General features: G+C 49.1%; 2 protein-coding genes across 2 annotated transcripts in view; one reads left to right on the top strand and one right to left on the bottom strand.

The window, feature by feature from the left end:
* Positions 1 to 54: 54 nt before the first annotated feature.
* Positions 55 to 11831, bottom strand: NPHP1 (nephrocystin 1). The gene is made up of 20 exons (XM_054629508.2): positions 11702 to 11831; positions 11439 to 11503; positions 10682 to 10742; positions 10141 to 10277; positions 9612 to 9804; positions 9324 to 9425; positions 8755 to 8846; positions 8595 to 8634; positions 8230 to 8314; positions 7582 to 7676; positions 7166 to 7294; positions 6310 to 6384; positions 5924 to 6034; positions 4921 to 5003; positions 3934 to 4010; positions 3559 to 3658; positions 3339 to 3451; positions 2012 to 2085; positions 1853 to 1897; positions 55 to 469 (listed from the first exon to the last, which is right to left on the bottom strand). The coding sequence occupies exons 1-20, from the start codon at positions 11768 to 11770 to the stop codon at positions 191 to 193; spliced, it is 2025 nt and encodes a 674-aa protein (XP_054485483.2). The 5' UTR covers positions 11771 to 11831; the 3' UTR covers positions 55 to 190.
* Positions 11776 to 23826, top strand: part of BUB1 (BUB1 mitotic checkpoint serine/threonine kinase) — a 25777-nt gene continuing 13726 nt past the window's right edge. The window contains exons 1-17 of the mRNA XM_054630518.2: positions 11776 to 13386; positions 13499 to 13581; positions 14162 to 14276; positions 15365 to 15493; positions 15698 to 15814; positions 16567 to 16685; positions 16817 to 16918; positions 17528 to 17654; positions 18532 to 18733; positions 19464 to 19608; positions 20669 to 20854; positions 21116 to 21180; positions 21444 to 21531; positions 21739 to 21808; positions 22348 to 22567; positions 22675 to 22765; positions 23408 to 23521. Coding sequence (XP_054486493.2) covers positions 13366 to 13386; positions 13499 to 13581; positions 14162 to 14276; positions 15365 to 15493; positions 15698 to 15814; positions 16567 to 16685; positions 16817 to 16918; positions 17528 to 17654; positions 18532 to 18733; positions 19464 to 19608; positions 20669 to 20854; positions 21116 to 21180; positions 21444 to 21531; positions 21739 to 21808; positions 22348 to 22567; positions 22675 to 22765; positions 23408 to 23521 — 1994 coding nt within the window. The 5' untranslated portion in view covers positions 11776 to 13365. The remainder of the gene's footprint in view (positions 13387 to 13498; positions 13582 to 14161; positions 14277 to 15364; positions 15494 to 15697; positions 15815 to 16566; positions 16686 to 16816; positions 16919 to 17527; positions 17655 to 18531; positions 18734 to 19463; positions 19609 to 20668; positions 20855 to 21115; positions 21181 to 21443; positions 21532 to 21738; positions 21809 to 22347; positions 22568 to 22674; positions 22766 to 23407; positions 23522 to 23826) is intronic.

The raw sequence follows: 23826 nt of genomic DNA, 5'->3' as shown, positions 1-23826 counted from the left end.
AGAGCCTTGTTTAACCCTGCAAAGTTAAAAATTTAAAATACAATTTCCAGCAGATAAACAGATAAAATAATTTTAATCTCTCTCAAAATCTTAATTGTGCTAAAATATCCATTACAATTCAGCTCCTACACAATCTCTTTGGTAAGAACTTAATTTTATTGTTACCACGTCCTTAGAGAGCCTGAATTGTTCATTCTCCAGGATTGTTTTCCCTCACTTCTCCTAAGAAATCATAGGCCAGCTCTGAGATGTCAAAGGCTCTGTGGGTGTTTTCTGATGACAGCAGGTACTCCAGGGCACCATCCTTCTCCTGGCTCCTTTTCAGGAAGTCATGGATCACCTTCCAGCGAGACAATTCCACCTCTTCCTCAGCCCATCTGTAGCTGGGGAGGGACGTGGAGCAGAGCAGAGGGAACACAGAGTCGTGGTACACCAGGACAAACGCAGACTTTAGGAATTCTTGATCTCTCTGCAGAGAAGAGTGTTTGAAAATACCTCAGTGCAAACACATGGTTGCCAAGCACTTTTCCAAAGTATTGTACACAGGGAAAAATCCCAAGCAACTCACTCCCAGTTCCCAGGAAAACAATGGGAAGAGATTTGACCTTCCTAAACATGCATCTGTTATCTCGGATAAGCCTCCAGCATATCCACAAACCTGAACTCTGCCAGCCTTCCCACAAACTACAGGCACTGAGAGCCCTTTGCTGTGGGCTATTTATATTTCTTAAAAGCAGTGCCACAACCTCCCTGCCCTGGAAACCCAAACTCCTCTCATCTCCCTGCTGTCCTAGGCGGAGCATGGCTCTGATCCCGCTCCTTGGAGCCAGAGCTGATGCTGCCCCTGGGCACTGCTGTCCCACTCTTTGTGCATGGTGTGACCTGTGTGCTCCCCTGCGAAGATCAGTTTGGAAAACCCACAGACAAAGGATCAGCCTGGTCAATTATCAAACCCCTGGGCAAGATCCAAGTCCGGAGTGTCCCAGCCCCAGGAGTGCTGTGCCTGGCAGGGAGCGTTTCACAGCTCAGCCTCATGGAACCACACCAGGGTTGCATTCAGCAATCCTCCCCTGGGAGTGGCACATGCCAGTCAGGTAGAACTGGATGGTTCTGGGATCCCAGGGAGTTGCCAATTCCGTGAGCAGATCTGCTCTCCTTTTGGATGAATGGCCCTGAAAAAGCTGCTCTGACTCAGAGGGTGTTTGTTCTGCGTAAACAGGGAGCCATCCTTGTGCATCAATTCAGGAGCATGCACAGGAATGAAATATCCCACTGCTGCTTCCAGGAAATCCAGCACTGAGAGCCAATGGCTTCCTCATTCAGTTCCTGCAGCTGCTCCCTGTCCAGGGGACAGGATGTAGGACAAGGTCTGGGTGAGCCCAGGGACAACCAGGTAAATTCTCCAGCTGTCTACGTGCCAAAACATGGACTACAACTCTCTGGGGTAGGGAGATCTGAGGAATTTAGGGAGCCTTTTCCCAGGCAGATTGTGGGAGGACTGAAGCTCAGAATTTGGAGGAAGGAAGATGATTTTGTGGGCATACACAGTCCCTTTTTGTATCCATGACTGTTAGAAGCACATCATGACAGGGAGCCTCTCTGGGTACCAACCTGTAACAGGTTCCCCCCTAACAACAATGAAATAAAAAGTTACAAGTTAATTTCATTTTCCTCCTGCTCCTGGTTTACTGTTATAAATCTGGGTGAGAAATGTTAAGAACTGCATTTACATATCTCTATTTTCTAAACAGATGTATGGTGAGAGGAAAAGCTAAGCAGCGATTGCACTGGCAGGGAGCAGCTAGGTGGAATTACCCTGAATATATGGGAAGAAAAACCTGCAGTTTGTTACCTTCTCAATTCTCTTCAATGTTCTTTCTTTCTCTGCCCAGGCACTCTAAAATGAAATGAAAAATCAGAGCAAGGCTGGAGAACTTTGTCTTCTCCCAGGACAAAAAAAAAAAAAAAAGCAGCTCAAATTGAGCTTGGAAATCCTGACAAGGTAATATACCCGAAGTGCATCCATCAGGTCTGGCTGATCCAGGAGTTGAGGGAAAGTTGCTAGAACAGGATTACAGATTAAGTCTGAAACAGAAAACAAACACATTCAAAGCTAAGGAAGAATCAGCTTTCAAAGTATTGGCACATCCAGGTACTCAGCACATCCCCTCCTGTCAGATTATTCCAAAGGGAAAATGAGCTGTGACAGTTCTCCAGAGCAGGGAAGGTAGGAGAACTCCCTAAAAACTGTTCTGACTGCAGCCAATTCTCAGTGGCTGAGAGACAGTTAAACCAGGAGAGGGGACACACAAACCCCAGTGCTGTTTATTGGGAACGCCAGCAAACATGAACCCTTCCTGATTTACCTGCCAGAGGTGTTTTCCCTCATTTCTGCACCTGCCTTTTTTATACACAGCTGCAATTGTGCTGCTTAGTTTGGATGTTATGGATAAACACACTTGGGTTCTACCTCAGCCTGGTGTGGCATTTTAGGAGAATCAAGGACCAAGTGCACAGTGAATTTTCCCAATGGAGCACATATCCCACTGCACAGGTGTCCTGGTGCTTTTTGGGTCACTTCCATGAGAAATCACTCTGCTCCTGTGATTATTTTAATTAATGAGACTGTGGTAAGATTCCAAGTGACAGAGAGCAGGATTTTGGCTGAAGTGTTTTCTTTATCATGTGATTTCAAATATTGAATGTACAATTGTCCCTTCACCTTGAAGCTGATGCTAAGTTTGGTAAACATGAAGCATTTACTAATGCCCAAACATTTCGGGGAAGAGAGCCAGGACTTCCTTCTGGGAAGGAGAACAGACATTTTCAGTTGTCTATTCCTAAAGTGATGGTGGATTTTGAAATAATAGAAATCATCTTTAGTTGCACAGCTACCAGAACAACTCCTGGGGTTCAAGCCTTGCAATGGCTTCACATGAAGTCTGAATCCAAAGGGAATTTAACTCCAGGAGAGGTCATCAGCCTGATCTACTGTCCTAAATTATGCAGATCAAATCAGGTAAGTGTGGCAGTTCTCACCTATATAAATTCATATGTAGTACAGTCAAGAAATGTAATTTTTCCTTATTTCAAGTTGGTTTTAAAATGGAGAAGGCTATGAACTATCATTAGTTCTGTTGAATAATCAGGGCAAGACACGGAGTTCTAAATCCAGAATTCTCCAACTTCTGTCTCTCCCTACTGTCAGCAAGTAAATAATAATTAAAAACTAAAAATAAAGAGGATAACTTAGCCTGAGTGCCAAAAACATCTCTTACCAAAGGCAGACTTGGCAAGAGTCATTCCCTGGATGAACCTGATCTTCCTCCAGTGCTCACCTGTGCTTTGCATGCTCAGCCTGTCCTTCAGGAGGGCATCTCCAAGGATTTGCCGATAAAACACCAGGAGATGGATGTAGCACATGCTCCCAACTAATGTTTCAGGGAGAAAACTGTTGGGACAATAAGGGACAGCAGCTGAGGTGTTCACTGCAAACACTGCAGATTTCTCTAGGCTGTCTGGAATACTTTTTTATTTTATGGAAGCACAAGGACTCACTTCAGGATGTCTTTGGAGTGCACACTTGGTGACTTCACTTTCACCAGAAGCACAGGCTGCTTCCTGAGGCTCATAAGCTGCTGAAAAACCCCAGAGCCTGCTGCAGGTAGAGACAGCACAGATTCAAACAGTCAGTTTGAAACAACAGTAATGATTATATTACAAAAGTGGGCATTTCAGTGGGTTGAGAACTCTTTCAAGTTTAGTTAGCCTGGTAGTACCCAGCTCCCCACAGCCAAGGCAAAAGCAGATAAATAATAAAATGCATGCAAAAACAGAACACACAAACCCAAGCCAGGCTGTGGGGATTGTTGTGAAGGAGATGCAGAATTAATCACATTATTATGTTTATATTATATTGAAAAGAAACCACACCTCTCCTCGATATTGATGGGTCAACCTCAATGCCTCTCTCATAGGGAGTTCCACCACTCAGGACCAGCTCATGCATCCTGCCAATAGAGATCAATTTGAGGCCTGTATGATATTGGGAATTCAACTATTTTTGGAATTTAATTGTACTGGGAGGTCAATTATTTTAAAAGCCATTAACAACATTGTTTCTTTTCCACAGCCCAAATATTTTTCTTGCAAGGAATTTAGCAATTCTTTCGCTACAATGGTTTTGAGGAATCACTTCAACAATTAAAATCTTTCAGATTTAATATTTGTTAAAGAATAATGTAACCCCAGTTCTGCCAAGAGTAAGTCACTGCTGAAACTAGCATGAAATTTAATCTGTAATACCATCTTACTTAATGAAATAATAGAACATCTAAAATATGAGACTTAGAAGAGATTTAGAGTTCTAGAACAGTAGACGTGTCCCGTGGGTATTTGGGTATTTTTTTTGAGCTGTAACTCAGATAAATTCAGAATACATATACACACATATACACTATATATATATGTGTGTGTGTGTGTGTGTGTGTGTGTACCAATATTTGGCAAAAACCAAGTCTTGAAAGTCTGAGCTACAATGAATTATTTAAGTCAATAAACAGAAAGTTTTCCTACATTTAATAGAATAAGAATATACAAACTTCATTATTCTTTCAGATGACTGGACCCACTAATCATAAATCAGCTGAAAAATATAATTCATACTCCAAGACTGGTGGGAGATTAATTCACAACAACTCCCACCTGACTCCATGTCTCGGGAACCAGTCTACCAATGTTCCCCTGGGAAAGGGATGGATGCAGCAAAGAAGAGCCAGAATGCCAAAGGACTGGTCTGGATGCCCCCTGCCCCAGCAGTGTGTAAGTATGAAAGATGAATTTTACTCTCAGTCTCAAACAGATGTATAAATTACATCTGTGTGTAAATACAGGGGGAGCAGGAAAAGGCAACAAACTCACTTGGAAGGAATAGGAATCCCAGTGGAAGTGAAAAGCTTCAGAAAGGCCCAGCCACAGCTCAGCTCTCCTCTTTCACCTGTTGACTAGGAAAAAAAGAGAAATGTAAATTATATCAGTAGCTGACCCAGAATGAGTGACTGAACCACAATTAATAACAGCAACCATGTGAAAATTGTTGTAATTATCCCCTTTTCCTCTTTCACCTTTGTGTGTTCAAAAACCACAACCTGCCTTCTCTGAGGGTCGTTTTTCTGGCTTTACCATCTATTGTTTTACTACCTGTTGTGCTTTCCAGTAGCATATCCCAGATGGATAGGCTCTATCTGTGTAAACTGGAGCTGCAGACCACTGTCCATGCTGCTGAAACAGTTAAAACTTTAGTTTTCCAACTGTACAGGACATTAGTCTGAAATAAACCACAGAGATGGAAAACTGCAGGAGTGAGGGGAGAACTAGTCCATTGTGATCCCATGGCATGGGATCTTTGGCACAAGTTATTTCAGTGTTGGTACAGGGACACTCATGTCCATGAGCCAGGGGGATTTTTATTCTCTAATTAGGGATATTCTCCTATCAGAGAATCCCAGAATGCTTTGGGTTGGAAGGGATTTTAAGGATTATCTTGTTCCACCCCCTGCTACGGGCAGAGATATCTCCCACTATCCCAGGTTGCTCCAAGCCCCATCCAACCTGGCCTTGGACACTTCCAGGGATCCAGGGGCAGCCAGAGCTCCTCTGGGCAACCTGTGCCAGGGCCTCTGCACCCTCACAGAGAAGAATTCCTTCCCACCTATCCCTGCCCTCTGATAGTGGGAACTCATTCCCCCTTGTCCTATCACTACATGAGCTTGTGAAAAGTCCTCTCTCCATCTTTCCTGTAGGCTCCTTCCAGGAAATCCTGTTTTCTAATCCTGTTCTCTAATGAGGGATATTCTCTAACTGGGAACAGCTGGTTCCCTTTATAAACCTTGGAGTGGTTTCCACTGCACCTACCCACACTCACATTGCACTTGTAGGTGATGCCAAGCTCAAACAAGATCCCAATGTCTGAAGACAGGGAGTTGGACCTGACAAAACAGTCACCATCAAGCAAGCTGGGTAAGATGCCCATCACCTGGTACAGAGAGAGGGAGGGGGAAAAAAAAAAAAGAAGTTAATGTACCTATAAAAAAAAAATCTTGATTTTTAAAGGCCATCAAGCACATCCCTCACTCAACACAAGATCTTAGACCCAATCCATATAAAAATGAGGAGAGAACCAATTCCAGTCAAAATGTCAAAATTTTGCACCACTTATTGTCTTTCCATGGAGAACAGCTGTGCCACCAAGGAACACTTTAGTGACACTGAAGGAAGAAGCTGTAAACAGCCAGGGGCTATATCACCTACCCTTGGAGAAAAGGTCCAAGTTTGAGGATTTTTGGGCAGCCACGTGGCTCTCACTGTGTGAATGTTACTCAGCACCTAAAGTGGGGAAAAAAGCTAAGGTAAGTTTTTCTGGAAAGCCCCTTTCTGGGGCTATCCCAGATGGATCCAACACTGCACACAATAAAGACAACTGGAAGAAAACTGCTGGATAATCAGAGTTATGTTTTTACAAAAAGCTGCTCTGCACACACACAAAGGAACAGAGGATCAAGGGCACATGGAGGAATCTGCCCCTGACCCAGCTGCTCCAGGCCCATCCCAGGAGACAGATCAGCCCAGGAAACACTCATTGCCAGGAACACAAAGGAGCCAGGAGGCACAATGGCAGGTGGGGGACCCGAAATTAGGGACTCAGAGAAATGGAGCTCCCTCCCCAGCCCCTCCCAGGGCCACCCAGCACAACCCCAGGGGCAGGGTGTGACTGTCACCAGCTCCCTGGCTCACCTCACTCTGCTCTGGGGCATTTTGGGGCTGCACCTGAATTACCATGCGAGGAAAGCAGAGGGGGAGAAACCAAAGGCAGAAAAAGGGAGGGGTCCAAGTGCCTTGTGGAGCACCTTGGGTGGGAAGCAGGGCTGAGTGTGCTTGCCTGGCCATGCCCAATGCCCATCAATGCAGTCTGGCCTGTTTTATCATTCAGTTCTGTTCTTCTGGGCGAGTGGGCTCAAACCAGACTCATCTGAGCATAAATTAAACAGCTTGGGAGGCAGGTTGTGTGTGTGTCTCTGAGTGAGACAGAGAGGAAGCAGAACCTGAAGGATGCTGGAAGCTCCAAACCTCCTGCAGTCCCTTTTTGGGAAGCAGACACATTCCTTACCCGGCTGCCATCGAAGAGGCAGAGCCGGACGTGCCGGCTGAGGACGCGCACGCCGCTCCCAGGGAAAGGGATCATCTTGCAGCTGCATAAAGTGACAATCAGGGACACTCTGGTGGGTCTAGGATGGATCTGAAACACAGCAGAAGGAGGATTAAGCCTACAGGCCCCTCTGCACGAGGTCTCATCTTGTGTTTATGGACTGAGGTTATTCTCCCAAGCACCAACCCAGTGCAGTGGTGGCAGCAGGATTTCTTCACAAGCCTTTAGCTCTGCCCCAGGGATGTTTTAGGAGGACAGACAGAAGGTCCCAGCAGAAGAAATTTTTGCACCAGAAATGATGCAAATTAAGACATAATTGTTAGCCAAAAGGAAAGAAGGCAAATAAGGTTTGTGCCCTCCTTAGCAGCAATACTCACAGTATTTCTCTCAGAGTTCCACACCAAGTCTTTGAAAGCCAGCTGGGATGGAGTAAGCTTGGGTTGCAAATAGTAACTTCCTCGGAACTCTTCACCTACAACAAGAGTAAATTTACAAACTCTTAGTTTTTCAAATTATCTTTATTGTGCCAAAAAGGACAACCCAAAATTCATGACCAGTTGAATATTTGACTAAACAAAACGATGGAATTATCTGCCATGAGCACTGTTTACTATTTGTGAGTGTTCTGAAGTATTTCATCTCAAAAGCACAATAACAATTTTAAAAAGAGATTAAACAGCTTTAAACAGAAAGACTAACAAAACATGAAATATCTTAATATATTTGGTGAAGAGACTAGAAAAGACCTTTGAGAAAAAAACAAAAAAAAAATCATCATTTCCTGCAAAGTCAACAGGAACAAACTTCTAAAGAGGAAACACTTTGAAATCATGAGGAAATTTGTCAGGATTTCACATTGATAAATTAAAATTTAAGGGGAAAAAACATACTTTTTTTATGGGTCAAATATAGCCAGTTATCCAATTAATTAAAATTAAGCAGTATGGACTGGGGTCTAACAGGCTGATGACAGGATGAGAAAGCCACCACAGAGACCTGAGAATGCTGCCAGGTGAGATCCCTACCTTCCTCCAGGAGCTGGAACAGCATGGATGGGCGAAACCCTGCAGGAACTGCCCCTGTGGTGGTCAGCACCTCCACGGTGTCATTCTAGGAAAAACAAAGGAAAAGGGATGTTACTGGTCCTGCTATTTAACAGCAGATTTCATCCTAATTTACAGCTCTGTTTGCAACCAGAAACTTGAGGTATCAGTCACCTCTTCTGAAGCATTTTTGTGGCATTTCTTGCTACCAAAAGCTCCCAAACCACAGATGTTAATTAAGAACAATGGTCTTTGATATGAGACACAGTGTTTGGGAAAGGCACAGCTTTTCTACAAAATAATGAAGATTATGGCAAGTGAAGCTGCCCTGTGAGAGGGGCACCTACCTCCACAATGGCTCGGACAGCACTCCAGTGGGAATCTGTTCTGGAAGAAAACAGAGGGATTTATAGTAAACCCTCCCATGAACAAAAATTTAGCCACAAAACATTGCTCTGTTTCCAAACAGCAGCAGCTTCACAACCATATCTGAGGCATTCCATTTACCTTTTTTTAATTTCAGTTCCATCTGCTGTTTCATCAACCACTTCTATGTGTTCTTCTGACTCCTCCTGGCTTTCTTCCTCTTCCTTAGGAACCTGGAATTCACATTTTAAATGGCAAAAGGCCTGATTCCTTCCCAGTTCTGTTCTTAAAAATGCATCCTCCAACCACAGCCCATATTAATATAAGTTTAGAATAAATTAAGTTTAGAAAAGGAGATTTTCTCTCTGTGATGAAGAAAATTCTCCCACATTTACATGGACTCTCATTTCAGATAAGTTATTAAAACCCCAAATCAAGCCACAGCAGCTTGGAGTCATCAGAGTTGACCTTTAGGTGACAAAGATTCTGCCTTTGATATTCAAGGAACTTCTCTGCCACATTTTCACAAGGCACAGAAATGCTGCTTTTGATGGATATCTCCAGCCCCATGGACAAAACCATGGAGTGATTTCCAAATAACTGGCTTTATTTCCAAACAACACATGGCATTGTGACCACATCATTAATTACTGGTCATTAATCTATACAAAAGAGCAGAGGTGAGATGAGGACAGAGATGAGACACCCACCGCAAGGTAGGTCCTGGGAACGAGGCCTCTCTCCCCCTTGGAATTTTCAGCTACCCACCAGCCATCCTCCTTCTTGTCATGTATGAGCAGGATTTCACCTTTCTTTGGCATTGGAGGAAGAGACAGAGACAAAAAAAAACAAGCAAATATTTAAATGAAAAATGACCTAACTCCAGTTTCTCCCCAAATCCCACAACTGGCTGAATCCCAAAAGCACAGGATTTCATTATGGTTACTGCTTAACTCAGAGTGATCTGCAGTAAACATCCTTTACAGAGAGATATTTACCGCAAATGTGAGATCCCCTTCCTGCTGGGCATCAAAGTTCCCAACAGCAACACATTCTCTAACATTTGGATCATCCAACAATTTCTCCTCATCTTCTTCTTCAGTGTCTTCCTCCTCACTTTCTTCATCTCCACTCTCCTCCTCTTCTTCATTTCCCTCTTCTGCATGAGGGCCTTTCTGGTGTTCCTCACCCCTACCCAAAACAAATCAAACTATTTTTTAGTATCATTCCCACCAAACTTTCTGAAATGCTCTTAAGCCACTGCAAGGACATTATTCAGATACAGCATTTCCATTCCTCTGTTCTTCTCTCTGTCCTGAAGAAACTCCTCCAAACCTTATATTCCAGCCATTATCCAGCACCCTGAGAAAATCCCAGCAAGCCATAAATGACTTCTCTCCTGAGCACTTCTACTTTGATCCTTCTGTTATTTTTCAGCTAATTAAGGGGGGGAGATAATGATTTTTCAAGGTCCATGCCAGCTCCCCTTTAAAAAATCATTTGCATTTGTATCTTTAAGCTACTCACCCTGGATAATTCTTTGTCACATTTTCCTGATCCAAGACAAGAAGGAGTTTCTGCAGCTGCTGGGAGAGTCTTAGCAAAAGCTTTTCTTCCTCTTCCTTCCTCTGGCTGTAATTCCCCACCGGCGCAGGCTCGTCAGCCTGACAGAGAACCCAACAAATGCCCCAAACAATCAAAGTTCCCCAATTAATTGCTCAAAGAATCAAAGTCCCTCTATAAATTAAGTTTTCCAGACATGTCTTACAAGTTTTCCCCTTCCTGGGCTGCTGCCACTCCCTCTTTAGTGACAACTTTCTTACCCTTTCACTCTGCCAAGGTGAAATTCTCTGTTTTCACCTGGGACTTGGACAAAATAAAGCACTCAAGTGAGTTTCAATTTATATAAATGGATATAAAAAATATAAATTGGAGAGATGACAAGCAGGGATTGTGCAGTGCTGGGCACTGCTCTTGTTGTGAGCCATCTAAAATGGAACATTGATTTTCTTTAAACAATTTCCATGGTGAATTTTGGAGGAAACCACAAATTAATCTCCATACTTACTTTTTTCAAAGCGTGGAGAGCCTTTGTATTCTCCTCCACCAATTCCTTCAGCTCTGTACATCTGCATTGAGAGCAAGACAGGCACATGGTATTTTCTTAAAATTCTGACCCAAACCACACTTGCTGACTGAAAGGTGTCATTTTAGGTGCTGTGTGTCCCTTCAGGTTGAGAACTCCAAGCCCAAACAGCAGCATTGGCTAGAATCCCAGAATAGCTGGGACTGGGATGGATCTCTGGAGCTCACCCAGTCCAACCCCACTGCTCAGGCAGGACCACCCAGAGCAGGTGACACAGGAATGCATCCAGGTGGGTTTGGGATGTCTCCAGAGAGGGGAGGGAGACTCCACACCCTCCCTGGGCAGCTCTTCCAATTCTCTGCCACCCTCCTGTTGAAGTGGATCTTGTGTTTTAATTTATGGCCGTTGCTCCTCATCCTGTTGTTGGGAACACCGGAAAGAGCCTGGCACCATCACCTTGGAAATATTTATATGGATTGGTGAGGTCCCATCTCAGCCTTCCCTTCTCCAGACCGTCCTCAGCCCCAGAGGGCTGGGAAAGAGCCAGCCTGGAAAACAGGAGAGGGAAGGGCAGGGAGAAAGCTGCACAATCGGGAGAGAAAAGGCACGGAGGGAGCGAACACTGCTGAGGGTACCAGAGGGGACGGTGAGGGCAGCGCCGGGGCACTGGGATCGGGGGATGGGGATTGGGATAGGGGTTCGGGATAAGGGTTCGGGATGGGGATCGGGATCCCCTCACCTTAGCCGAAGGGGCTCCCGCTGCCCGGGGGCTGCGGCCGCGCTCTCCGCCCGCAGCGCCTCCACCTGCAACAGGGGACGGGGCGGTCAGGGCCGGGGGGGCGAGACACCCGGTACGGCACCGGCACTGGCCCCAGTACAACCCTGGTACATCCTCGGGACCGGCCCCGGTACATCCCTGGTGCAGCGCCGGTACAACCCTGGTACATCCCCAGTACAATCCCGGTACCTGCCCCGGTGCAGCCCCGGTACCTGCCCCGGTACCTGCGCCCGCAGCTCCCGGCTCCGGCGCTGCACTCGCTGCAGCGGCCCCCGCGCCCGCCGCTCCGCCATTGTCACCGGGCAACGGGGCAGCCCCGGCGCCGCCGGATGACGGGCCCGGGGCGGGGCCGGAGCGCTCCGAGCCCCGCGGCCCGGCCCCCGCAGCCCCGAGCTCGGGAAGGTCCCTCGCACCCCCAACAGACGCGGCGGGGCTCATCTGGGGACAAACGATGGCGTTTCGTGATCCCAGCCACGGAATCACGGAATAGGTGGGGTTGGAAGGCACCTCTGGAGATCCCCCAGTCTGATGGCAGGATCGTTAAGTTTGGGAAGGAGGTGCAAGGTCAAGACCAAGCCTTAAGGGGCTCTGGGCAGTGCTTTTTCTCCCCCATAGATTTGAGAACTCCATAATACCTCTGAAAACCAGCAGCCTGCAATGAATCCCCCAGCATTCCTTCTCCTGGCATTCTCTAGCAAAGGGAAGAAGGAATTTGCTACAGCTACCTTCACAATTCCTTATCCAAAGTGCCAGGAGGAATTCTTACTCCTTTATTTCACTTGTTCATTCACCCAGACAAAGCATGAGCTCTTTCACCACTTAATTGTCCCCATGCACACCCATAATGGGACTTTTTACATGTGCCCGTAAGGCACGTTTTCACATTTATTCCAGAAATAAACACCTAGGAGCACCATGCGATGAGTTTTACTAGTTTATTGTGTTGGCAGCGCTTCCTGGCAAGGGCAGAGCAGCAGGCTTAGAGCTGGACAAGTGCAGACAACCCTTTTGTGGAATATGGAAATCCGAGAATCATGGAATCGCTGAGCTCAGAAAAGACCTCCGAGATCACCGAGTGCAACCCGTGACCGATCCCCACCTTGTCACCCATCCCCGAGTGCCACGTCCAGTTGTTCCTTGGACACCTCCAGGGACGGGGACTCCAAACCGCCCCGAGCAGTCCATTCCAAGCTTGGCATCGCTGCTTGCATATCCTCAGCTCTTAGGTTAGTCTGACACAGTTTGGGATCTTGCTTTGCGAAGGGAGGAAGACAAGTCCTGCTATTCCATGGATGCTCTCCTCTCTGGCAGCACTGCTGTTCCACGGATGCCGTCCTTCCCCAGAAGCCCTGATATTCCACGGGTGCTGTCCTTCCCCAGAAGCCCTGATATTCCACGGGTGCTGTCCTTCCCGCTATTCCACGGATGCTGTCCAGCCGGCAGCCCCGCTATGCCAGGGATGCTGTCCTTCCCCAGCAGCGCTTCCCCCGTTCCCAGCGGCTCAGGCAGCGCCCACCGGTGCTCCGGAGGAGCCGAATCCGCCGGAGGAGCCGCCCGGAGTCCGCAGCCAGGGGCAGCCAGGCCATGCCGGCGCTCAGGCCGCTTCCAGCTTCTCCTGAGCGGCGGCGAGGCGGCGCTGGAGGTATCGCTGCCGCCAGCGCAGGAAGCGGCGGCGCGCCCGGCCCGCCTGCCAGCCCACCGCCACCCCGGCGGCGAAGGCGGCCAGCAGCGCCCAGCGCACCACCCGCGGCCGCAGCGCCTCCAGCACCATCCCGGGCCCGCTCCCGCTCCCCCGAGCCCGGCACCGCCTCCCGCTTCCGCCGCCGCGGGGCGGGACCGGCCCCGTTAAAGGCGGCGGGGCCGGGGAGGCGCCGCGTCTGCCCGCGCCATGGCCGAGGCGGCAGCGCAGGTAGCGCCTCTCCCCGAGGCACTCTGGCACCCTTCTCCCTCTTCTCCTTCCCCTCAATAACTCCGCGGAGTTCCCCCGAAGCTCCTCACACGCTGTCCTGTGTTTCCTCCAGGATCTGCTGCTGGCAGCGGCGTTCGTGTCCGACGCGCAGTACAACAGGAATATTCCTTTTAAGACATCTCCGGAGGCCGTCAGGTAAGGAGGGATGCGCCCCCCGCCCCGACCACACCTGCGGAGAGCCCGCGGTATCCGTGGGCAAACAGCAACAGCCGGGAAAAGTCGGGGGTGCTAAGAGGGGTGGATGGGTGGGGTGCTAAAAACTGTAGTTAAGCTGAAATACTTAAAACGGAGCTCAGCGCATCTGTATGTTGAGGATGGGAATTGACATTAAAAAGTTGTTGTTTGCTGGAGGGGAGAAAATAAAACTAACATAAAGTCTTCCAAGCCTCAGGGGCAATGAAGAGTGTGGGAGGCTTAGTCAGCTCTCAGCTGTGTGGAAGGTGCTGGAGTGGCTGAACCAAGTTAAATATTTTTTGTTTACTATAATATTTTTTGTTTACTATAATAAATATTCTATTATTTAACCCTGCTCTGAAAGGCAGTATCGTATCCATCAGCTCTGATGCTGATTTGGAGACACATTGTCAAATTCCTTGCTGGCAAAAATGCTTGTTTGGGGCAGCAAGTGCTGTTCTTCCAGGACGCATTTGGTGATGCCCTGGGGATGATGTGCCTTGTAGCCTTTATTTATGGTGCCTGTGCCTTCTTCCTCCAGGCTCTATCACCTCTATAACCACTGGATGATGCGAACAGCCACCTACTTCTTCATCTTCCTCAACCTGTCCCTTGCCCTGTTTGAGGAACCTGCTGTGTATCCGCTCCCCTTCCTGGTGAGTGTGTGGTGTAGGAGCAGCAAATGCAGCTGCTGGAGCCAGCAAGGGCTTCTTGCTTCAAAGTGGTTATCAGAGGTGCCAAGAGACAGTGGATGGAGATGTTTTTGTGGTATCTTTGATCCTCTGCTCTGGTGAGACCTCCCCTGGAGTCCTGCATCCAGCTCTAGGTCCCCAGCACAGGAAGGACATGGAAAGTTGGAGTGAGTCCAGAGGAGGTCACCAAGTTGATCAGAGGGGTGGAACAGCTCTGCTGTGAGGAAAAGCTGAGAGAATTGGGGTTGTTGAGCCTGGAGAAGCTTTGGAGTGACCTAATTGGCTCTTCCAGTACTTGAAATGGCCAACAAGAAAGATAAAGACTATTTCCAAGGGCCTGGAGTGCCAGGACATGGGGGAATGGCTTCCCGCTACAAGAGGGCAGGGTTAGGTGGGAGACTGGAAAGAAATAGATTGGAAAGAAATTGTCCCCTGTGAGGGTGGTGAGGCCCTGGCACAGGTTTGACAGAGAAGCTGTGGCTGCCCCATCCCTGGAAGTGTTCCAGATCAGGTTGGATAGGGCTTGGAGCAACCTGGGATAGTGGAAGATGTCCCTGCCCATGGCAGGGGGTGGAATGGGATCATCTTTATGGTACCCTTCAACCCAAATGATTCTGTGACTTTATAATTCTGTGATCTGTTTGAAATAGGGACAAAAAAGGCACAGGAGCTGGCCCAGGGAGTGTAGGAGCCATTGTGGCCACCAGCAATGGCCCATGTGACTGTGGTCAAAGTCATATTGCTGTTCTCCATCTCAGAGACCAATTCCAGCCTTCTTTGGGACTCAAGTCCAGTCCTCATGCATGAAAGTAGAAGCCAAGTTTTACTTTAGGCCAGGCTTTTCTGCAGCCTTTATTTGTCCTGCACCAGTGTGATTGTGAAAGATGTACTCCTTGAATCCTAAGCAAACACAGACTTGCTGCCTTTAACCTGCTTGTGGCAAGGAATTCTGCAAAAGGAAGCCTGAAAATATCGCTCTGCCTGTTTTTTATTGTGCAAAAAGGAATATTGCTGCTCCTGGTTGTGCTGGCTGAGCCCTGCTCTCTCTGCAGGCCACGTCAGTGCTGGAGGTGTTGTGCCTCCTGGTGTTCCTCGGCCGCCTGACACACTTTGCCAAAGTCACCCTGCACAACGTGTTCTGGAAGGACACCAAGAACATCTGCATCATGGTGGCAATCCTGGTGAGTTGGGCCCAGGGGAGGTGGGTTTTCTTTTCCCCTCATGCTGCTTTCCTGGGATCCCAGACCTGGCATACACGATCCATGGCCAAGCCAACCAGCTGTCACAAACCTGTCATGTGTGCACCTCTCCTCTATCAATGAACACTTCCCTGTCTAGACACATTCCAGCATTAATTCTGGGAGCTTTCCTTCTTTCTCCCACAGCTATCCCTGACAGACCTGGCCATATATGGGGTCCTCAGGCTGTATGATGTGAGGAGCATCCGATGGTCAAGGATTGTGAGGCCCATTTTCCTCATCAACTTCGCAGAGAGCCGCCAGGTAAAGAAAAGGTCTGGTGGGATGGCCAGGGTCCTGTTTTTTCAGGCAGCCTGCTGCTTTCCACAATCCAGGGGATTTAGCAGAAAGGTTTTATGAGCCCTGGTACAAGTGAGCTCTGCCAGGGCCCAGGGCTCTCCTGGATGTGCTGCTGGGGAGGAGAAACCCTCAGGCAGAATTTAGGATCCTGTGAGAGAAGGTTTGTTTCAGAAGTGGCTTGAAGTAATAATTTGAGGTAGGCAAAAGGGTGGATTCACTCAGTACCACAGGAAAAACCCCTGTGTTTCTCCCTGAGTCAGGGACCAGGTTACTGATTGCTGGAAGTCTCCTGGGTAAACAAGTGCTGTAGTCTGGGTTTGGACTCTGATTCCTCTCAGCATGGAGAGATCTTTGTCCTGCTGCCCAAGACTGGTCTGGCCCTGACTTATAGATGAATAAACTGTGATGTGGAGGCCTGGGGGAGGGAGCAGCTCAACATTTTGGCTCAGAGCCTGTGTTTCATGGCCTGGAGTGATGGATTTCTGTCCCTGACTGGTTCCCTGCAGCAAGAACATCTCAGCAGTGCCCCGGGGCTCTCTGTCCCTTGGCTCCTGAGCTCACTGTGATGTGTAGCTGGGGTCTTTCCTCCTTGTTCTTCGGGGGGATCCTAGAGGGAAAGGCCTGGGTCTCTTGCACCCCATTGCAGGGGTTTGATCCAGGTGGGATGGGGGAAAAGGGGTGCCACGTTGCCTCTGAACATTCCCTTGTCCCGGCAGATCCGGAGGGCGTTCCGCAGCATCCGCAACACGCTGCCGGAGATCACTTATGTCTTCCTGCTCTTCATGTTCAGCCTCCTCATGTTCTCCCTCATGGCCTTGAAGCTGTTTGGAGAGAGGTGTGGGTACTTCCTTTGCTCCTGGGATACTCTGGGCACACTCCAAGCAATTCCTAGGGAATGCAAGCACCGCTCCTGTTGCGGGACATGTGATCCCAGTGCTTAACTCCAGGCTCTCCTCTTCCTCACAGGAATCTCCAGACAGCAGAAGGCCTCCCCTACTTCAGAAACTACCTGGAGATTGTGTTTGACCTTTACGTACTGGTGACCACAGCAAACAGCCCGGATGTCATGTATGGATGTCATGTGTAGATGATCGGATCTCTTTCTCTCACAGGGCTCTCTGTGCAGCCTGTAATTTGCACAGCAGGGTTAAAATTCTGTGGGTGTTGGGCTTTTCATCCCTATCTCTTCTGGGTTCCCACTGTAGTTTGTGCTGGGAAGGTGCTGTCAGGAATAGGGCAGGGAGGAAGGGCTCAGTCATCCATGTGCTGCAACTGCAATGGTACAGTGACCCTGGGAATTTAAACTGAAATAAAATAAAATGCTGCTCATCCTAGAGCAAGTGGAAAAGCAGATGTGAGTGCAGCAAGGCTCTGAGGCCAAAAAATAGCATCTGGCTGAGGCATTGCCTCATGTCTGCTCTTAAATTTGGCTGCACTGACAGAGATTTCATCTCTGTGCTGTCTTCTGCACCCCTTCAGTCAGGGCCTGACAAACCAGGATGAAAACCCAGCAGAAGAAAAGGGTTCTCTAAGTGAACTAATGCAGCTTTTAGCTTTTATCTGATGAGTTTGATCTGGCAGTCCAAAACAGCACTTGGAAATCCACGTGGTAGTCTGTTTTCTCGTGGGCTCACTTTTGTCAGTCTGGAAAGCAGCAATCCCTCTCCCCTTCTCTAGGATGCCAGCGTTTGACTTCAGCTCCTGGTACGCCCTGTTCTTCATCGCCTTCGTCATCGTCAACACTTACATCTTCATGTCTCTCTTCCTGGCTGTGGTCTACAACAACTACAAAAAACACCTGAAGGTAATGCCTGGAGGGGCTTGTGACCTTCCTGCTGTTCTCTGTCAGGAACCTCTGTCTTTGCCTTGGAAAGCTTTGAGAAGGGGAAAGAGCTTCTTGCCTTTTTGGTGTTCTGCAGACAGCAAGCACAGACCCACTTCTCATATCATGGGGTTGTTGGGAGTTCTGCTGTTGGCGTTGAATGAAACATTCTATGGTGTTCCCCACTGATAAGAAGCACATTCTGCATTATCTTGGAGGCTTAGTCCTAGCTCAGGAATGCTGTCTCCCTGCAGGGAACTGTTTTTGCACAGCATCTTTGCATGTGCTCTGAGAGCAAGTGAATTGGAAATGGGAGGTCTGAGTAAATCAGAATTTTTGTAGGGGCAGTTTGGGACTTGTGATCAAAGGAGGCGAGCTGGGAATTCCTGGGTGCTCCCATGAGGGAGTTGGATCTTTCTCAGGAAGCAGAGTGCTGGATGTCCCTCTGCTCACAGTCATGTGCAGAAGAGGATCCCCAGCCCTGTTCTCAGCAGGATTCACTTGTGGATGGGAAGCATGTGTGGACACATCCTCTTTGCTTCTGTGGCCATGCAGGTCCCGTGATCTTTGTCACCTCCTTCCTGTCTGACACTACCCTTTGTCTTTCCTTCCGGTTTTTCAGTGCTGTCCCAGCATCCAGCAATCTGCTGATCCTTCCAAAGCTCGGTGTGGAGAACCCACAGCCGCCTGTTAAACACCAATTCTCACCCCCCCACACACACACTAACTGTGCTGTGCTCTGTGCCCAGTGCCATTCCCCTGGGTCTCTTCTTGCACCTCTGTGCTGTGAAAATCAGTTTATTTGTTAAAGAAGGGGGGAGGGCACCTGGAGCCGCCTGACTCCCGGCGCTCTCTCCAGAATGAGATCCGTAAACTCGCCTACATGAAGCGCCGCAAGATGATCGAGGCCTTCAACCTGCTGAAGGAAGAGGAGGGAGAGCAGTTCGTGGTTCGGGAGGCCCGCTGGAAGCAGCTGGTCAAGCTGGTGGCTCCTGACACCAGCAATTCCCACCGGGAGCTGCTGCTCCGCATCTCGGATGACGAGCAGAAAGGGTTCGTAGGTGAGCAGTGGGGAATGGGGAGGAGCCAGGACCCTGATCCTTCCGGGGGTTTGGCATTGGGAGTTTTGATCTGTAATGGCCCCAGAGGGACTCAGAATCACGGTCATTGAGGTTGGAAAAGACCTCCAAGGTAGAGTCCAACCTGTGCCTGTTCCCCACTTTATCACCCAGCCCAGAGCACTGAGTGCCATTTCCAGTCTTTCCTTGAGCACCTCCAGGAATGGGGTCTCTGGGCCCCTCTTCCTGTTTCCCTCCAGATTCCTGGAGTCCCAAAAAGTTGTTCTTGCTGCCTGTGCTATAGCCCATGTCCCACACACTGTGAGTGGCCCTTTGTGGCCATTTGACATCAGGCCAAGCTCTCCATGGCATGTGGGCCCTCCCGTTCTCAGCAGAGGCGGTGGAAAGCCTCCCTTGTTATCAGATGCAATGTGGCTCCCCACTCAGCCCTCTGGAGCGGGAATATTCAGAGAGATGGGTCACTCTCCTTGTTCTGAATCTTTCTGTGGTGGTTGTTGGCCCATGGCTCGAGCCAATTCCCCAGGAATGGGGCGGAGAAGTTGCTTGAATTCCAAGTTCAGCCCATTGTGGGGGACACCACTCTGGGATTGGCTTTGCTTGGAGCAGAGACCGAGGAGCCCAGACGGCTGCTGCTCCTGTGGGCTCGGATGTGCCTTTGGCAGGCACTGTTTGTTTGCCATGAGATCAGGCTGACACTGACACTCTGCTGCAGACAAGAAGTCCTTCGTGCAGCTGGCAGACCTGCTCAACATCCAGGTGGTGACGCTGAGGATCCGCAGGCACCCCCTGGCGCGCTGGGCGCCGGCGCTGTACGGATCCGCGCCCAGCCGGCTCCTGCGCGGCCTCGTCAGGCACAGGTGAGCCCTGGCACGGCACAGGTGAGCTCTGCCAGGGCCCAGGGCTCTCCTGGCCGTGCTGCTGGGGAGGAGAAACCCTCAGGGCTCTGCTGCTGCTGGCCTGCCTTGCTCAGTGTGGAGGAACCAGCTGCGGCTGTGGGTGAGGCCCCGCTGCCTGAGCTGGGTTTTGCTGACATCAGGCTGTGCTTTGTGTCCTGCCATGCACTCAGATCTGCTCCTGGCTCAGCAGTCTCTGCTGCAGAGCTGTGTCCTCCTGCTTCATCAGCTCTGGGAGTTCTCTAGAGCTCTCTTTCACCTCTGAGCCTTCCCAGGATCCCAAAATAGCTGAGGTTGCAAGGAACATCTAGGGATGGGCTAGTGGAACCCCCCTGCTTGAAGCAAGGTCAGCCACAGGAGGGTACTCAGGGCTGTCCTAGCTGGGTCTAGAGTATCCCCAAAGGATGGAGGCTCCATAACCTCTCTGCAACCCCTTCCAGTGCTTGATCACCCCTGGCTAAAAAAAACCAAACCCAAGCAACTTCTTTGTTTAAGTGGAAGTTCCTGAATTTCAACTTCTGCCCCTTTCCTCTTGTGCTTCCACTGGATATCACTGAGAAGAGTCTGGCTCCACCTTCCCTGCACCTTCCCATCAGGTATTTATGCACAGGAGCTGCTCCTGGCCCTTCTCCCTGTCAGGCTGGACCACCCCAGCTCTCCCAACACATCCCATTGCACTGTCCTGTCATTCTGTCAGTTCTGTGACCTTTGCTGCACCAGCTCTGTGTGTTCAGGCCTCTCCAGTACTGGGGAGCCCAGCTCACCCTGGTTCCTCCCCCAGCACCTCCAAATGTGGCCTCACCAGTACTCAGTAGGTGGGGAAAAATCATTTCCCTGGACCTGTTAACTAAATTCTGTGTTGCACTTCAAGAGCAAAACTCAACTCTTCAGTGACTCCCAAACTCTCAGGTTTGAGGAGAGCTGATGGGTAGAGAATTTTTGAGAGAGGAGGCAAGAGCTTCTGAAATAACTGTGACTTGGACCTTCCTGGGAGCTGCAGACTGATCTCTCTTGGTTCTTGCAGGGCTTTTGTTTGGACCTACGATGCCATCATCCTGATAAATGCTGTCTTCATTGCTCTGGATGAGGAAAGCCCCTACATTTCCTATGCAGAGTGGGTGTTCCTTGCTCTGTACATCATCGAGATCCTCCTGAAGGTCTACACTTATGAACCCAGGGAGTTCTTTGGCAAAACCCAGTTCTGGAACTGGTGAGTGGGCTGGAGGTTTGTGTGGAGTGTGGTGAGTGCTGTGCTCAGCTCCTCAGGGACTGAAAGGCTCCGAACTCCTGTGCCAGGGTGTGTTTAAGGTGAATCAGAGGATGTTGTGACAAAGCTCTCCTGTGTGCCCATAGCCTGAGCTGGCCCAGGGCTGCCTGGCCCTGATGTGAGGAGCAGGGGTCACTCCTTGTTTAAACCCCACTCCTGTCCCTGTCCCCCAAACTCTAACAGCAGTGCCTTCCCTCGTGCCAGGTTTGATACTCTGATCATCTTTGCTGCCCTGACTGCAACGATTCTCAATGCCACCCTCAAGTCCAGTAAGTGCAGCTTGAGCAGCCTGCATGCCTTGGGAATCCTGGTGTCCTCCCCAGCCTTCTGGCTTGAGAGGCTTTGTGACCAGACAAGGAATTTCTGGAGGGTTTCTAAGAACTAACCCAGTCTTCCTCTTTTTTTCTCTTTTTTTTTTTAGCTCCCTGTTATAATGTTTAACAAGGACACAATCGTAACAAATGAAAGAATTTTATCTAAACACCTCCCTGCTTTATTTTCATAATAAAAACATCTTTGTTCTTTTTTTCAGCCATGAAGTACAACAGCCAGCAGATCCTGGACATTGTGTTCATCCTGAGAGTCCTCAGGCTGATCCGGATTGTTGACAGCATTCAGAGGTGAGGAGGGGAAGTGGGATGGGAGCTGGTTTTTGGGCAGGGGGTGGTGCTCTGTGTGCCCACACTGACCAGGGCCACCCCACAGAGCTTCCCAAGGCCTTGTCCCAGCCTGCCTGGGAGGAGCCCAGTGGCTGCAGGAGCCTCTCTGGACACATGGGGAGTGTGGGTGGCCAGGGTGTGACAATAACCAGCGTGGGCTCTCTGCAGGTTCCAGGTGATCATGAACACCCTGATAAACATCGTCCCGACCATGCTGACCTTTGGTGGGCTCACTCTGGTAAGAAATCCTGGTGTGTTGGCTCAAAGCACTCCAGTTTCAAAGAAGTGTGTCATAAATCTCACGCTCATGCTGTTTCCAAGGGGATAAATGCAATTCCCTGGATGGCAGGCCCTTGGAACTGTAAGTATCCGTTTGAGTCGCGGCCATTGTGCGAGCAAAGGGCTGCATTCCTGCTTTTTCCTGGATCAGGACATCCTCCTTGGATCCATGGGATGTTCTGGCAGCCTGGGCTTTGCATCATAAGGAATCAAATTGTGGTTTGGGCAAGAGATTGAATGAGAAACCTGGATTTCAAATGATTTCCTAAAATGAGCTTCTGTTGTGATTTGGGAATGTTTCCCATTCATGTATTTGTAGTTCTTTGCTAATTATTCCTGCTTGGTGATTGCTGTTGGGTGGCTTGGGGCTCTTGGAGTCTGTGCTGCCCTCCAGCCCATTGCTGTGCCTGTGGAAACTGGAAAACTTGCTGGGGTGCTGAGCTTGCCCTGGGGCTTGCAGCTTGCTGGAGAAGCAGGTGATGGGGTTTCTCTTCCCAGGTTGTGTATTGTGTGTTTGCTATCATTGGCATGGAGCTATTCCACGGGAAAATCCAGTACTTCCCAGCCAACTCAAATGCTCCTCACGCCCTGGAGTGTGGGAATCCAGCTCTCAAGGATTCCCTGTTTGCTCGTGGCAAGTACTGCAAGAACAACTTCAACAACTTCGCCTCGTCCTTCATCGTGCTCATGGAGCTCACGGTGGTCAACCAGTGGCACGATATCCTTTGTGGGGCACATTCCCAGCTGGATCCTTGGGACATTTGCTGGGTTTCTGGTTCCCCCCTCAGCTCCTCCTTTCCTCTTTTCCCTTAACTCCCACTCCACTCTTTGCCAATGGATTTGCCAATGTGACAGCTCAGCCTGCCAAGCTCTACTTCATCGCCTTCCACATTGTGATGGTGATAATCATTGTCAAGTATGTTTTTTGGGGTGATTTCCTCTGCTTTAGGGGAAAAGGGGATGTGCCCCTGTCAGGGCACTGCTGGTGGGTGCTGGGGTCACCCACTGGAGACAGGTGGGATGGGTTTAGAGGGATGTGCTGCATTCTTGTCCCCACTGTGTGGTGGTGTTCACAGGGGTCCCAGGATGAGGGAAGAGATGAGAATCTTGACTCCATGTTTCAGAAGGCTGATTTATTATTTTATGATATATATTATATTAAACAAAAATGATACATTAAAACTACACTAAAGAATAGAAGAAAGGATTTCATCAGAAGGCTTGAAAGGAAAGGAATGATAAGAAAAGCTTGTGACTCTCAGAGAGTCCGAGTCAGCTGGACTGTGATTGGCCATTAATTAGAAACAACCAATGTGGACCTATCAAAGATGCACCTGTTACATTCCACAGCAGGAGATAAGCATTGGTTTTCTTTTCCTCTGAGGCTTCTCAGCTTCTTAGGAGAAAAATCCTGGCAAAGGGATTTTTTCAGAAAATATCATGGTGACACCACTGGGAGCTGCTCTGACTGGGAGGGGATGGAGCAGTGGAGAATGAGCCTGGGCATGCTGAGACAGGGAGGAAATGCTGTCTCAGTTCTGCTTGTTGTTTATTTCAGTATCTTCGTGTCATTCATCCTGGAAGCTTTCTTTGTGGAGTACTCCCTGGAGAAGAGTGAAGTGGAAACTGCCATTGAGCAGAAAATCCAGGAGCTGGGAATGGGAGTTCAAGAGTAAGGCCCCAAATGTAGCCAAGCTGGCTGTGGCCAGTTTGGCACCAGTGATGAGGGAAAACCACCCTCTTTGTCGAGGTGTGAGCTGACATTCCCCTTCCTTGTCACAAAGTTCTGGCTCATCTTCCTGGAAAATGGAGATTCCTCTTCCATGTCTTGAAGTTCTGGCTCCTCTGCTGGCTTAGGTGCCAGTCAAAGGCCACTGGTGTTGGCTTTGCTACCTCCCCTGGCTCTTCCAGCTGGGAATTCCAGCCCAGAGGACAGGAAAGATGCTGGAAAATAACCCCATGGTGGTGCTTGTCCTG

The sequence above is a fragment of the Agelaius phoeniceus genome, chromosome 3 (genome assembly GCF_051311805.1).
Source record: "Agelaius phoeniceus isolate bAgePho1 chromosome 3, bAgePho1.hap1, whole genome shotgun sequence".
NCBI lineage: Eukaryota > Metazoa > Chordata > Aves > Passeriformes > Icteridae > Agelaius > Agelaius phoeniceus.
Note: the sequence above shows the minus strand (reverse complement) of the source record. Positions and strands in the feature narration are given on the sequence as shown.

Excerpts from the sequence above, each read along its gene's own strand:
- NPHP1 (XM_054629508.2), bottom strand. The coding sequence starts at position 11,770 with ATGGCGGAGCGGCGGGCGCGGGGGCCGCTGCAGCGAGTGCAGCGCCGG. Across the intron at positions 9,426-9,611 it reads AAGGGGATCTCACATTTGCG|AAAGGTGAAATCCTGCTCAT; the intron begins GTAAATATCTCT and ends CCAATGCCAAAG. Across the intron at positions 8,635-8,754 it reads GGAACTGAAATTAAAAAAAG|AACAGATTCCCACTGGAGTG; the intron begins GTAAATGGAATG and ends GTTTTCTTCCAG.